The sequence below is a fragment of the Muscardinus avellanarius genome (genome assembly GCF_963383645.1).
Source record: "Muscardinus avellanarius genome assembly, chromosome: 13".
NCBI classification, from domain to species: domain Eukaryota; kingdom Metazoa; phylum Chordata; class Mammalia; order Rodentia; family Gliridae; genus Muscardinus; species Muscardinus avellanarius.
The window spans coordinates 70,153,405-70,169,500 of NC_137799.1; the positions used below are offsets into that span (position 1 = coordinate 70,153,405).

General features: G+C 36.5%; 1 protein-coding gene across 1 annotated transcript in view; it reads left to right on the forward strand.

Annotated features, from left to right (window-relative positions):
- Window positions 1–314: 314 nt before the first annotated feature.
- Window positions 315–16,096, forward strand: part of PUM3 (pumilio RNA binding family member 3) — a gene marked incomplete at both ends in the record, with an annotated part of 37,093 nt that continues 21,311 nt past the window's right edge. The window contains 11 exons of the mRNA XM_080709108.1: window positions 315–399; window positions 1,684–1,902; window positions 4,857–4,992; window positions 5,591–5,666; window positions 6,058–6,151; window positions 6,352–6,418; window positions 7,589–7,763; window positions 9,298–9,401; window positions 10,504–10,582; window positions 13,002–13,100; window positions 13,883–13,936. Coding sequence (XP_080565234.1) covers window positions 315–399; window positions 1,684–1,902; window positions 4,857–4,992; window positions 5,591–5,666; window positions 6,058–6,151; window positions 6,352–6,418; window positions 7,589–7,763; window positions 9,298–9,401; window positions 10,504–10,582; window positions 13,002–13,100; window positions 13,883–13,936 — 1,188 coding nt within the window. The remainder of the gene's footprint in view (window positions 400–1,683; window positions 1,903–4,856; window positions 4,993–5,590; window positions 5,667–6,057; window positions 6,152–6,351; window positions 6,419–7,588; window positions 7,764–9,297; window positions 9,402–10,503; window positions 10,583–13,001; window positions 13,101–13,882; window positions 13,937–16,096) is intronic.

The window sequence follows — 16,096 nt, forward strand, 5'->3', positions numbered from 1 at the left end:
ATTGCAGGTTCTAGGACAGCCTCAGCAAATAGTGAGATCTCATTAACCTAGTGAGACCCTGTTTCAAAATAAAAGTAGGGCTGGGAGTATAGCTTGAAGTAGAATGCCCCTGGATTCAATCTCCAGTGCCACAAAAAATAGTCTTAGAGATAATGATGGCATAATTCCTGGACTTGTGTGGGTCCCCATGCTGAGTGATCTTTATACTCCATCTGAACTCAAAGACTAAATGTGGCAGCTACTACTTTAGTGACTCTTTACTTGATTAGGAGCAATTCAGATATTCATCTTGGTTTTTGTTTTCTAGAGTTGCTATGATGGAAGTCAAAGGGAAAAAAAAATTCACAGGGAAGAGTACAAGGGCATCACAAGAAAAGAAGAGATTTCATAAAAACAGTGGTAAGATTCGAAAACACGTGTCACATGGTTGTTTTGACCATTACAATTGTGGGAGTGGGGAGGGGGAAAGGATATATAGCAGAGTTCAGTCTGCATACATAGGTTGAATTAGCATTAAAACAGAAGAAGTTGGTGCTATTTAAGAGTTAGTCATATATGCTTGTAATCCCAGTAGTTGGGAGGCTGAGACAGAGGGATCACAGTTTGCAGCCAGCTTCAGCTACATAGTGAGGCCCTCTGCAACTTAGACTTTGTTTAAAAAATAAAGAGTAAAAAAAAAATATGGCTGAGGGTGTAGCTTGGAGGTCAAATGGGTTCCATCCCTAGTACGGTTAAAAAAAAAAAAAGAAGAAGAAGAATTAAAAATAGGGCTGCTTATAGCTCAGAGGTAGAATGCCCCTGGGTTCCACCACCAGTGCCACACACAGTTTTCAAGTTATTCATGAAAGACCTCTTTTCTCAGCTACTGATGCTACTGCCTCATTTTATTCACTACACTTTTTTTGTTTGATAAATTCAGGATGGTTAATACACACACTGCCGAGAAACCAGATACCTGTAGCTTCAGGATTGTGAATGGTGATGTCTTTATTATTCCATCGGGTGTCAGTATTGTGAAATAGAAAAGTCAAGGATTGTATAAGTGACTAGAAGTTTTTTAAGCAATCTTCATTTTTTTCCCCCTGTTTTACTGTCTTAAGATATAGCTGTTGCTGTTTGCATTTCATTTGCAAGCTTCATCAGTGACAGGTTTTGATCAAATGATTTTATTAAAAGCTTTAACTTTTTTCCTCAGAAACAAGAAATCTTGAGAACTTAACATTTTTAAACCTTCTTTACTTTCTAAATTTCAACACTGTTTATTTTATTCCTAGACTTCACTTATGTTATTGAACCATTGAAAATTGTGTTAAGACTAACCATACAATCATTAAAGCATAATACTTCATCCCTGTCGTATGTTTAAAGCTACAGAAATATAACAAACTGATAATAATAGTTATCTCTAGATGATAGTATTATAGTTTTTTTTTGTTTTTTTTTTTTAGTATATGTTTCTCTACTTCCTAGGTTTTGAATCATCAGTCTGTATTTTATAATCGGAGAAGGGTTTTCTATTTTGGTTTGTTATTTAAATCCCATTCTATTCATAGGATAAGTATATATTTGAGAGTAAGACCAAGTATGTTTCTCTAAAGAGCATTTAATTTTTTGTAATATAACCCAGTAGATGAGAGATCTAATCCAGGAATCTTTAAACTAAGAATTTATTTTTATTATTAGATTCTGGTTCTTCAAAGACATTCCCAAGAAAAGTTGTTAAAGAAGGTGGACCTAAAATCACGTCTAAGAAATTTGAGAAAAGTGCCATAAAACCTGGAAAGAAGGGTGTGAAACAATTCAAGAATAAGCAACAAGGAGACAAAGGACCAAAGAACAAATCGCAGCAGGCAAATAAGTTCAACAAGAAGAGAAAATTCCCACCAAACAGTGAAAGTGAGGGTAAGTAAGGACTCCTAGCACGGTTTTTGCAGAGGCCTCTTCTGCCACAGGTAATGCCTGCACCATGGTCCATAGGGCTTTTGGGGTGCACTGGGACCTCACATGCTTGCTCTGTGACTGGCAACACTTTTGGATAAGGGGAAGAAAAGGCAGATGGGCTTAAGCAACAAAGCATTTTTTCTGGTCAACATTTCTGTCTCCTGCTTAGTTATTTCTTAGATCCTTCACCTAAGGATGAATGTTGCATTCATCCAGTCTCCTTTTCTCTTCTCCTCCTCCTCCTCCTCCTCCTCCCTCACTTAAACCCCCTCCATCCCTTCACTGGAGTCTTCTTTATCTGAAGTTCCTTTGTTTGACCAATTTCTCTCTTGCAACTACGAAAACATACAACCATTTGCTTTCTGAGACTGGCTAATCTCCTTTAGCATAATATTCTCTAGTTCCGCCCATTTTCTTGCAAATGACATAATTTTGTTCTTCTGTATAGCTGAGTAAGATTTTATTGTGTGTATATACCACAGTCTTGTAATCCATTCATCTGCCAGTAGACACCTCAGCTAGTTCCATGATTTGGCTATGATGAATTGTGCTACTATAAACACAAGCATACATATATCACTATAATATTCTGATTTGAATTCTTTTGGAAAGATCAGGAGTGGTCTAGCCACATGTTTGTTTGTGCTTGTATCACTTTGAATCTCACTGTGTTGCATAATTACATTTTACCAGTAGTATTCAAATTTAGGTTCTTTTTGTATGTGTGGTATTGGGGAAAGAACTCAGGGGCATTCTACTTTCGAGCTACACTCTAGCCCCCTTTTTTTGTGTGGTACTGGCGATGGTAACTAGGGGCATTCTACCTCCGAGCCACACCCCCAGTCCGATTTTTATTCATTATTTTGAAACAGGGTCTCAATTAGTTGCAAAGGGCCTCACTAAGTAGCTGAGGCTGTCTGTAAACCGCTATCCTCCTATCTCAGCCTCCCAAATGCTGGGATTACAAGCGTGCGCCACCACGCCCAGCTAAAATTTAGGTACTTGATGAATATTTAGTTTCATTGGAAAATGCTGATAATAAAAAAATGGTGAGTAAAGACAGTATGATTCTAAATTCTTTTTTTCTTTTTTTGGTGACACTGGGGATTAAATCTAGGGGGCATTCAACCTCTGAGCTACACCACCTCGCTAAGGAGCGAAGGTCATGAACCTGCGATCCCCCTGTCTCAGCCTCCCAAGTACTGGGATTTTAAGTGTTCATCACCACTCTTGGCTTTATTCTGAATTTTTATAAATTTATATAAAACTTTCATGGGGAAAAGGTTAAGAAATAGTGGTTACACCTAGATTTTAGCATTAAAGGGAAATTTTGCTTTTTGCATTTTGAAATGAGTGTATTTTGTAGTAGAAAAGGAAATATTTAGAAATAACTGATTTCCCAGAGATTTCTACGGGATACTCAGGTAATAAAATCCCACTTTATTAAGATGTTCTTTGTTTGGCCTCATTGAGTTTTTTTGGTTCATTTTGTAAGGTACTCAGATATCATAATACAAAAATACTCAACCTTTTTTTTTTTTAATAGTACTGGGACTGGAACCCAAGGGCATTGTATGTCTGAGCTACATCCCCAACCCTATATTTTATTCTTTCTTTTGAAACAAGGTTCACTAAGTGGCAAAGGACTCACTCAGTAGTTGAGGTCTGCAAATCTGTGATCCTCCTGTCTCAGCCTCCCAAGTACCTGGGATTATAAGTGTGCACTACCACATCCGGCTAGTACTCAACTGTTAAAGAATCACTCTTTAGAAAAAGAAATTTGATTGTGTGTTATCCTAAGTAAAAGCATCAGAGTTATCTTCGGATTTGCATCCTGGCTTTACTACTGTAGTTGTGTGATTGGACAAGGCACCTCGTCCTGCTGTGTAGTCCCGTTGTTTTCCCACATAGAAGGGGGAAAATGATAACAGTACCCCTTCTAAAGTAACCCCAGTACTGAGAGGGAAACAGGAGGACCACAGAACAGCCTCAGCCAGCATAGCATGTCTCTTAGCATCCTAGTGAAACCCTGTATCTAAACAAAAAATATAAAATGGCTGGGGGTATAGTTCAGAGCAAAACACCCCTCAGTTCAATCCCCAGCACCACCAAAAAAAGAAAAAAAAATTAAATAAGTTAATGTACAATGGCACTCAGAATAGTGGTGTTTTTGTTTGTTTGGTTTTTGTTTGTTTGTTTGTTTGTTTTCCCCCAATGCTGCTTTTAAGCCCATGCATAACCCTATCATGCATGCTAGGCTTCATCCCAGCCCTTGAAGAGTGAATCTGTAAGACTCGTTGGACTTATTTTTGTTTTCATTCAAAACTAATTATATAAAATTATATACTAATGATTTTATATACCAATGATTTTAGTGTTTTAAAGTTGTTCCATAGTAAAATATTGTTTTATAGTTTAAAAAAAGACGCCTAAGAATTTTGAAAAAGCTTTTGTAATCCTTTTAATTTTCTTTTTTCTTGTTGGAACTGTTGAATGATTAATTGGTTTTAAACAATTGTGTGTGTGTGGAGGGGTACTGGGGGTTGAAACCAGGGGCATTCTACCCCTCAGCTATACCCACAGTCCTATTTTTCATTCTTTATTTTGAGACAGGTTTTCACTAAGTTGCAAGGGCCTCACCAAGTAACTGAGGCTGGCCCAGCTGACCCCCACAATCCTCCTGTATCAGCCTCCCAAGTACCTCCACCACGCCTGGCTCTAAACAAATTTAAAATACACAAACTACTTTAAAAATGGAATGAAGTATAAGTTTACCGAAAATCACATTTTTCTCCTCCCATCTTCTATAAAGAGTATTAATCCTGATTAGTGATTATCCTTTTTTAGCTCACTCGTATTTGTTTACAGCACTTGGAATATTAAATGTAATTGAAAATAATTTCTCCAACATCTAGAATCAGCAGCCAAAAAACCCAAATGGGATGACTTCAAAAAGAAGAAGAAGGAACTGAAGCAGAGCAGGCAGCTTAGTGACAAAACCAACTATGACATCGTTGTTCGAGCAAAGCAGATCTGGGAGGTCTTAAGACGGTAATGCCGCCTGCGGCACCCCAGTCGCCCCCTTTGGAGCAATGGAGGGCTAACAGCATGCCTTGAAATTAGAGGCATATCCTACAGGATATGCCAGACCAGTTGGGTTACTTGGCAGGATTCAGAACCCTCCAGTAGAGGCATCAGTGTCTGAACGTCTGCCATTGCGGAAATCTGTGAAATCATTAGGAGAGTGTCAGATATGTTTATGGAAATATATGAGAATCAGGAATGATTTGACATCCTTCCTGAGAGATTTCTGAGAAAATGAAGGACAATTTCTTCTCAGCTGGGTTTTGAGATACTTAAGTACTCGGCATCTTAGACTTATTTTCTTTCCTTCTAAAGTTCTGGCTGTTAAGATTTAGATTGATGCATAAAATTATACCTTGTGAGATGAGTTTCTGCCTCTGAGAAAATTACCTTTGTCTGGCTGCTCTGGCATGGTAATTGTAATGTCAGAGGTTTGCTGCCTCCCAGTGTGCTGAACCAGGCGAGTGCGTGTTGGTGTGGTGTTTTATGCTCGATGTGTATTGTACTGTGGGCCTAGAATAACTTCTTGCCTTAAGATGTGCCTCGTCCCTTTTCTCATTTGTAGAAAAGATTGTGACAAAGAAAAGAGAGTGAAGTTGATGAGTGACTTACAAAAGCTGATTCAAGGGAAAATTAAAACTGTAAGTCAAACACAGTCATCATTGCAATTTTAATCAAAGTTGCCTTACTCAGAGGATGAGGTAGTTGACCATTGGTAACAGGGAAATTCACATTGTTTCCAGTGTATTTGGCATGTTGCAAATTGGTTAGATCTATTCTTGCCCTGTTTTTTTTTTTGTTTGTTTTTTGTTTTTTTTGTCATACCTGCAAATACAGTAGGCAACATTAAACCTCAAAATAATGTTCTGTATAACTTAAACAAGTATTTTTCCTCACAAAATCTGATCTTTAACCATGAATATGCAGCTTTTTATTTTACTAGAAAAATTTCAGAAGTAGCAATACAACAAATAATAAGAAGTGTAGTTCTTCAGAGACAGTTGTTCTAAAGGTTCACACTTTTTCCTGCAGATTGCATTTGCGCATGACTCAACTCGTGTGATCCAGTGTTACATTCAGTATGGTGACGAAGAACAGAGAAAACAGGCTTTTGACGAGTTGCGAGGTATTTGTAATCTGTTGAAGATTGTTATTATAGTGAGTCGCTTCTTTTCCCTGGGGATACTAAAGACCCCCTAGAAATAATTCTGTGGAGGTGTCCTTTACAGGACCATTTTTGGTTTTATTTGTGGATGTCTTTAGGTTTTTCCCTTATTTGTGGAAAGCTGAAATGAGGATATCTAATCGTTGTATTTTGCTTTACAGGTGATCTAGTTGAATTAAGTAAAGCCAAATATTCCAGAAATATTGTTAAGAAATTTCTCATGTATGGGTAAGTTGTGTTATGTATAAGCTTTCGGTTTTCTTCATTGTTTGATTTGCAGATTTCACCTGGCCCAAGTGTTAGTCTAGTCAGAGCCACGATGTTACTGATGTTTCTGGAGTGTATCACTTTATGAGAAATTATTGGAATTAATGTAAAATTATGCTTTTCCCATTCTTAAGGGCTTGTTTTTGTATCTTGAAGCTCCCTAAGAAAAATAAATGGAATAATTAACTTGCAACAAATTAGCAATATTTAAATGGTAGAGAGTTGGGAGGGACTGATGAGTAAACCCTTTAGTGGGTTAGAAAATGTCAGGATGGGGAGGATTTTCTCAATCAGGTACAGTCGGTACTTGTCTTGATGAATCTTGAGTATTGTAATGTATTAGAATGTGTCAACCACCAGCAAAAAAGGGTATACCATATATGGCTAATAAACTATATTTCAAAATGTATTTCTGACTTATTTTTATCAGCTGCTTGGTTATTTTAGGATAAATTCTGTTTTCAAAGAGATTCCTAGAACCTGGGTGCAGTCTCACATGCCTGTAATCCCAGTACCTGCTAGGCAGAGAAAGGAATTATCACAGGTTTGAGGCCAACTTCAGCAACTAGTCAAGACCCTCAACAACTTAGTGAGATCCTGTTTCAGAAGAAAAAATAAATAAAAAAGTGTGGTGTATAGCTTGGAAATAGAATGCCTCTGGTTTCAGTTCACCAAAAAAAGAGATTTCTAGAATATGTTTTATTCCTGTTTCCCTGCCATCTTTGACTTTACCTTCTGTTTTCCCCTACTCTTTTTTCAAGCTTAACAGTTTAATAGGAACCGACATTTATTGGGCATTTACAATGTGCTACAGTTCTTTATGCATCTTAGCTCATTTAATACTTACGGCAACCATATTCCTATTGTATGAATGAAGAGGCAGAGGCCTAGAGAGGTTAAAAAACTTGCTCAGGGCCTTTTGAGCCAGGTTTCAAACCTAGTAGGCTGGCTGGCTTCTGGTCACTTAAAGCTTGAAGTAGAAATACAAGGAAATTTGATTTTCCTATGCATAAGTTTCCCCTTCCCACATCCACATATTGATGATTTGGTTCTGGGGGGAAGTAAGTTGTTTTACTGTCACCCAGCTTTCCCCCTTTAACCTTTGTTTTTCCATGATCGTGCTGTGTTTAGAAGTAAACCACAGATTGCAGAGATAATCAGGAGTTTTAAAGGCCATGTGAGGAAGATGCTGCGGCATGCAGAGGCATCGGCCATCGTGGAGTATGCGTACAATGACAAGGCCATTTTGGAACAGAGGAACATGCTGACAGAGGAGCTCTACGGGAACACATTTCAGCTTTACAAGGTTTTTCCAGTGTTTTTATTTTCTTTCTGCATGCTATTAACTTTCAATGCTCTCTTTTCTGAATGTATTTTGACTTTCTGGTCCTTTAAGAGACCATCTCATATCTTTTATTTTTGTCTTTAATATAGTGAGCAAGTGATTATACTTAACATTTCTCTTTCTCCCAGAACATTATGCTTAAATTCCCTTCAAATTGCTTCTGTTATTCCCTCACGTGTACTGTGTAGGTAATGTCTTAGTACCTCTAAGTCAGACTGAGGTCAAACACTTTTTAATAGTTAGCGAAGCTTTTCAACCACCCCCTAGCCAGCTCGGCGGAAGCACACTGGGTTCCCTATTGTTATTTTTCTCCTATATTTTTTCATGTTTCTGTATTAACCTTTTCTCCTTGCATTTAGAGAGGAAGAGGAATAGAGAGAACCCACACTGCACAGAATATAAGGACTAATTCTGAGATGATCCAGTAATGGGAGTAGGATAGTGGATCTACTTTTATTTTTAATATTTAAATTTTTTTGAGGAACTGGGGATTGAATCCAGAAGTATTGTACTTTCAAGCTACACCCCCAGTCCTATTTTCTATTCTTCATTTTGAAACAGGGTCTCACTAAGTTGCAGAGTACCTCACTGAGAAGCTGAGGCTGGCCATGAACCTGCAATCCTCCTGTCTCGGCCTCCTGAATGCTGAGATTACAGACATGCACCACCACGCCCAACATGTGGACCTACTTTTAAACCATGGTACATTAACATACACATTAATCTGAAGGAATATAGGTTAATTTTTAAGTTACCTCCCTAAATCAGCCTCTGTTCCTGAGTTGAACTTGCTTTGTATTTTTTCTGTAACACTTCACTTTAGGAAAGTCTAGCTGATACAAAACACAGAACACCAACGATTTTTGAGCCAGCCACTTGATCTTCTGGTTAGATACATGTTAATTTTTTGGCAAGTACCTGTTGTCTGGTTGACTTGTGTGGTTATTTAGCTAGACTCTTTGAGTACAATCAGCCCTCCATATCTGTGGGTTCAGCATTTGAGGAGTTTGAGGAATAAAAAGTTGTATCTATGCTGTGTGTGAACAGACATTTTTCCTACCATTATCCCCTAACCAGTACAGTATTAACAGCTGTTCCATAGCGTTCATCTTGTAATAGGTATTGTGAGTAATCTAGAGATGATTAAACATATACAGGAGTATATATAATGGTTCTATATAAATGCTATGCCATTTTTTTCACAACAAACGAGCATCTTCAGTTTTGTGTATCCGTGAGAGTCCTAGGTTCCTGGAGCCAGCCTTCTGTGGATAGCAAAGGTGACTATACATTGGTGGATGTACAGACTGATCCAGGAATTAATTGATGAGTGGGTGTGCAGCAGAGCTTTAGTCATGTAAACACAGGACATCTTAAGTTAATTTAAGCTTATTGAAAGTGGCTATGATTTTTTTCTTTGTTCTGAAATGAAGGGAATGATTAAATTTACTGGGGTTTGATTTTTTTTTTTTTTCTTTTTTCTTTTTCATTTTAGTCAGCAGATCTGCCAACTCTGGACAAAGTGTTAGAGGTACAGCCAGAAAAATTAGAGCTCATTATGGATGAAATGAAACAGATCCTAACTCCAATGGCCCAAAAGTAAGGAAGATGTTTTTGTTTTTTTCTAACAAATTTAAAGGAAGAGAGTTTTATAGAACCTTTACCTAGAAAAGGTAGATGTTTCTTCCTTTATGTTATTAATCTGTCCTACATAAGAGTTTAAACATTTTTGGTTTGAAACCATTCTTGATGCAGAAGACCTCTTTTTGTGATATTGTATCCTATAAAAGGGTAACATATAATAATGTTTTATAAACTTTCTTTAAGAAACATTTCTTTCCCAATTAAAGTGTTACATTCTCTACTTGAATATTAAACAATTTCACAAACATAATTTGTTATTTAAATTGGATTATAGGATTTAAAAGCATGATTGGGAGCTTCTGGACCTGGCCTGCCTTAAGTGTGGCAGCCACTGCCCCCACCCATCCACGAATGCTGTGTGACCTTGGGCAGCTTAAGGGCTCTGTGTCTCAGCTTCTGTATCTGTAAATTTGGGATAATAATATATACATCATAGATTTTTATGAAGATTAGATGGGGAGATATTTCAGAAGCACTCGGAACAGTGCTTTGCCTATAAAAGCAGCATTCGTTTCTGCTGCATACTCGATTCTCCCTTGTAAACTCTAGTGTTGGGTGCTTCAATATCAACCTCCATTGTACATCTGAATTTGCAGTGTCATACTGGATGGCATAAATACCATAGGGCATTTACTATTTGGTCTGTTCAGTTTTTAATTCTGCTAAAATTATTTTATTAAACTAACACATCTTGAAGGATGCTTGACAGAAGAGAACAGCTATAAAAAATAGATCTCTGTGTGGCTTTCTCATCATGTGTTCAGTGCTGGGGGAAAATATAGACATGTCCATGTTTAAGAGGTGGGACATATTTTGAATGATGATTTCTTCTTTGCTGATTAGGTACTAGAAGTGTGTAATGTGTGCTGTGGCCTTAGTTGTAGATGACATTAAATCAATTTTATAGTCTAAATTTTTTAAAAAATATCTTAGTATTGCTAAAAGATATAATCGATTTTGTGACAAATGATATTTAGTAAAACCATTTTACTTGTTTAGCTGATCTTTATATAAATGTATTGTCAGATTTGATATTTTTTGTTTGTTTTATTTTCAGGGAAGCTGTGATTAAGCACTCACTGGTTCATAAAGTATTCTTGGATTTTTTTACCTATGCACCCCCAAAACTCAGATCAGTAAGTTCTTGGATCTTGTTTTTAAACCAAAGTATAGAAGAAAACCCATGTAGGACTCTGAAAACACTGCTTTGATATACAGTCTTTTGGAAATTGTAGTTGCTTCCTTGTTTGGATGATTCATTAAACTTCCAGTGAACAAGCCTGCTAATTCCTTTTTTTTTTTTTCCAGAAACAATAAAATTGACCCTAGTTTTATTAGTACCATTGAATTTTTATATTTCAATTATAATCCAGAGAATATTGGCTAGCTAACCTAACTGAAAATTAACTAATATTAAAGGAATGTTCAGCACTTTAGTTCAGCAATTTTAAATTCAGCTGTGCCAATACAAGAAAGAAAGAAAGAAAGAAAGAAAGAAAGAAAGAAAGAAAGAAAGAAAGAAAGAAAGAAAATTATGCTGGCGCTAAAAGGTTAGGGGAGGATACTTAATGTAAAACTAAATGGCCCATGAAAACCTTGACCTTATATGATAGAAGGAGAAGGAAAAGAGTGAAGGTAAATTGCATGCCCTTCAAGTCAGTGATGAGAATATAAATGAAAATTCATCCCTTGGTTCCCTGAACTTTGCTTGCCTCATCATACAGTGAGCTCATTGTCCATTTGTCCTCATTTTCTAATCTTAAGGGATAACTCAAATACCGAGTCTGACTTCTTTTAACAAATATGCCAGATTATACATTCATAGGAGTTTTGACCCTCTCCAAATTGCATGCAAAATAATTTTTTCAACAGCAGCCACCCACCTAAGCATAGTGGCCATTACAGCATCTCCTCTTGGGGATTTCTTCCTATTTCCTACAGAACAAAGTATCTTGCAGTTTTGTGTTTTCGGAGGCAGGGCTGTGTGTTCCAGCGAATAAGACAATCATTTGAATATATTTAGTGGTGGAAAGAACTTTCAAGTGCTGATTGTGTTTTAGTAACCGCAAAACAAATAATTTGGAACTGAAAGTAAAGTAATGAGACAAATCATCTTCTCTGGCACTAGGGAGCATTTTCTAAAGAGAGACTTACAAAAGCCTTTGTGAATAGTGCAAGCATAATGGGAATAAGTGTGTAGTTCTCCAACAGGATAGCTTTGAAGAGATTCATAAGTGCAGGTATGTTAGCTGAAATCTGTGTTCTTAAGATTCATCCTGAGAAGGGCTTGTAAGATTCTTGAGGGAGAAATTGTTCTTTATTGATGAAATTAGGCTGGCATGAGATGCTCTATGGTTATTTATTTCTTTATTTTTATTTTTTATTTACTTTTTCTTTTGAGGTACTAAGGATGGAACCCGGGGACATACTACCTCTGAGCTACACCCCTAGCCTTATTTTTTTTTTCTTTATTTTGAAACAGGGTCTCACTGAGTTGCAAAGAGCCTCACTAAGTAGCTGAGGCTGTCCATGAACCACGATCCTCCTGTCTCAGCTTCTCAAAAGCTGTAATTACAAGTTTGTGCCACCATGCCCGGCTAATTATTTATTTAATACAAATTTTTAAATTGGGAACAGACTAAAAATGGGGTCCTGCAACTATTAGTTTCCAGAATTCATTTACAACTTGTGTGCTTAAACTTAGAAAACATAAATAAGAAAATATATACCTTAAAAATAAAGGGTAAAGATTACAATAAGCTAACTTTATCTTTTAAGAAATCAACTTTTTTTTAACAAAGGAGTCATTTATCGGTGAAGGCCTAGAATAAATGTTAAAACAGATGGAGCTTTTTTTTGGGAGAGTGTTACTTAAAGTCGTAATGGTACACAACGAGTGCCTTCTAGGGTAGTCCAGTGGTGAACTGGAAGTGAGCCTCCTTTTGCAAGAGGCTAGTTCTGCTGTCCTCGCATGTTTTAAGAAGCAGCACTTGTCTGTTAGAAACTACCACTGCCACCTCATAGGCTTTTTTCTCATAGAAAATATTTAGAGTATGTTATATATACAGGCTGTAAGTCTTTTAAAAATAGACATTAACTTAAAAAGTAAGATGTTGGCCGGGCGTGGTGGCGCACGCTTGTAATCCTCGCACTTGGGAGGTGAAGACAGGAGGATCATGTAGGTTCGAAGCCAGCCACTCTGGCTTAAGAGACCCTGTTTTCAAATAAAAATATAAAATAGGTCTGGGAGTGTAGCCCAGAGATAGAAGGGTTTCCAGGAACCCCAGTACCACCAAAAATAAATAAAAAATAATAATAAATAAAAAGTCAGATGTTATTTGTTAGAAATTGCCTGCTAGCAGTAGTTTTTGCTTTTGATGGAAAAGAGTATTTCTAAAAATTGGCTGTATTTCTGCTTACAGAATTAAAATTTAAACATTTGCTGCAGTCCTCTTCAACTCTTTTCCTGTCATTCTCTGTGATGCTATCTTGTAGCTACATAAAGCAGCAAAAATAAAGAAACTAAAAAATAACCCAGCAGCATCTGTTCCCTAGGAAGTGATTGAAGCCATCCGTGAGGCAGTGGTCTACCTGGCACACACGCACGATGGGGCCAGAGTCGCCATGCACTGCCTGTGGCATGGCACTCCCAAGGTAAGCACAGGGACCTAAACACTGTGTCACCTGGGCCGTGCCTTGTCCCCAGCTGATCATATACAACAGGCTCTCCTTAAGTTGTCTAAGGGTGTCTTCCGCCTAGTATTTCTTCTCTGATTTAATAGAAACCTCGAAGCTTCATTGAAGGATGGGAAGGGATCTGTCAAGGAAGTAAATCTGTGTTCAGCTTTGGTTTTTAGAGGTTTTGGTACCTGCTCAGCTCTTTGGTCCTCATTGAATGATCCTATGGGAAGAATAATGAACAGTTAGCCACATAAATGTTTACCCCAGTGTTTACCACTGAGAAAAAAGGTAGTGGGTACATGTTAGTCATAGAATCTTAACAAAAATGATCATTTGCTTAATCAATATAATTCTGCCTTCAAAGACAGGAGTAGTATTATACCTACCTTTTCATTGATGCAGGTTTAATTTTATTCAACAAATATTTATTGAATACTCTGCTCAATTCTGTTGTGCATTTTAATACATTTATAATAAAGTTCAGTGTAAAAGGTGATTTAATGAGGTTTACTTTACAATTTATAATTTTATAGTTTCTTGTTTATGTTTAAATGAATTGTCAACACATAAGCCTAAGATTATAATAGCTCTGAAGAAACATAGTATATTGCAATGTTTTCTCTCTGGCTGCAGGTAACTATTTTTACTAATGAAAAGTATGACACTAAGATGAAAATGATATTATATAAAATTTTAAGTATAAAATAGCTTTAATCTGTGGCTAGAAGTTCATTAAGATAATTTTTTCTTTTAAGGACAGGAAAGTGATTGTGAAAACAATGAAGACTTATGTTGAAAAGGTGGCTAATGTAAGTATAACAAAAGTGCATATTATAATTATCTTTAATAGTAAAAAAAAAAAATTCATGTGTTAGAAAATTTGGAGGAAAAAAAATCAGAAAATTACCTGGAAGAATTTTGTTTTATTCTATTACAGTCATTTTGTATTCAAATTTTCATATAATTATTTACTCAAAATGAGGTTTATGCCACATGTTAATATGAGAATTACTGCCTTGGTTAAGCTATGTATATAAATTAGGCTCTAAGTAAATAATACCAGATTGCAGTTTAGAAACTTGATACCAATTTTTGGTATCACCAAAAACAAAAAAATTGTCTTTTTTTTTTTTTTTTTTTTTTGCGGTACTAGGTATGAAATCCAGGGGCATTCTACCTCAGAGCTACACTCCCAGCCCTATTTTTTATTTTTTTTATTTTGAAACAGGGTCTCACTGAGCTGCAGAGGGCCTCACTAAGTAGCTGAGGCTGGCCGCGAACCATGATTTTCCTGTTAATGATGTCAGTGCTGGGATTACAAACTTGTGCCGCCACGCCTGGCTCTTTTTTTTTCCTTAGAATAAATTTTCAGTGTAGTCATAGAAAATTTGAGTTTTTATATATTTTAGCTTCTTGGAATCCTTTGGAGACTGGCTTCCTAAAGAAATTAGTGGACCCAAGAAGATTTTTTCTAAAGCATTAATTGCGCCAGGTGTGGTGACGCACGCTTGTAATCCCTGTGCTTGAGAGGTGGAGACAGGAGGATTGCGCAGGTTTGAAGCCAGCTGCACTGGCTTAAAAGACCCTGTTTCCAAATAAAAAATATAAAAAATATAGGTCTGGGAGTGTAGCCCAGAGGTAGAAGGGCTTCCAGGAACCCCAGTACCACCAAAAATAAATAAATAAATAAAGCATTAATTGCTTCAAAAATAATGTTTCCTTGTATTTAGATATTAGTTTTTTATATTACTATAGAGTATATGTGGCAGTAAATATAATTTTGATTTTTGAGTTATATATACTTAGTTTATCAGTAAATTTCTAATTAACTGATGAAAATTATTTTTTGATAAACTGCTTTTTTCTATGAAAAATTCACTGGGAAATACTAACATCTGCTGGATTCTTAATATAACATACTAATTTAAACAAAGGCAAAATTGATGCTAGATGAGTATGTACTCACAAGTTTTTATTATTATCCCCCCAAAATTAAAACTGTCTCTTTTATTTCTTAGAATAAATTTGCAGTGTGGTCATGGAAAAATTGAGTTAGTATGAAACCATTCAAAAGGCAGCTGACTGTCCTGTAAAAGAGTGAAATGTAGTCTCTCACGAGGTGTTTCTGAAATATGGGGAAATTTTATGATTCATATTTCACCATTATGTAAATTTATGTATGCCATTTAAATTTAAATATTTAAATTAGAAATAGAATGTTAGTGAATAGTTCTAAACTGTATCAATAGGACTTCTAAATAATTTTACTGGTGCATTGAAATGAGATTCACAATGTCACATTCATACCTGCACATATCACTCTGTCCCACCCAGCTTTCTCCTCCTCCCTCATCACACATGTTGGTGGTGAGATTGCAGTGATATCTTCATTTGTGGATATAAAATTATTTGAACTGTTTCCTCCCTTGAGCCTCATTTTTCTCCTCCCCACCTCCCTCCCATAGCACCCTTCCAGTATTCTACTGGTCTGTACTCATTTTCATGAAGTTGTTTGTTTGCTATTTTGTTTGCTATTTTCTCTCCTGCTTCCACACATGAGAGAAAAATATGACCCTAGAGTTTCTAAGACTGGCTGATCTTACTTATCTTAGTATTCTCTAGTTTATCCATTTTCCTGCAAATAACTTTTTTTTTTTTTTTTTTTTGTAGTATTGGGGATGGAACCCAGGGGCATTCTACCTTTGAGCTATACCCCCAGTTCTATTTTTTTTATCTTTTATTTTGAAACAGGGTCTTACTGAGTTGCAAAGGGACTCACTAAGTAGCTGAGGCTGGCTGCAAACTGCTATCCTCTGGTCTCAGCCCCACAAATGCTGAGATTACCAGTGTGCACCACCACACTTGGCTTCATTTTGTTTTTTATGACTAAATAAAATTCCTCTGTGTGTATATATCACCTTTTCTTTATATATTCTTCTGTTGGCAGAAACCTAGGTTGGTTCCATATT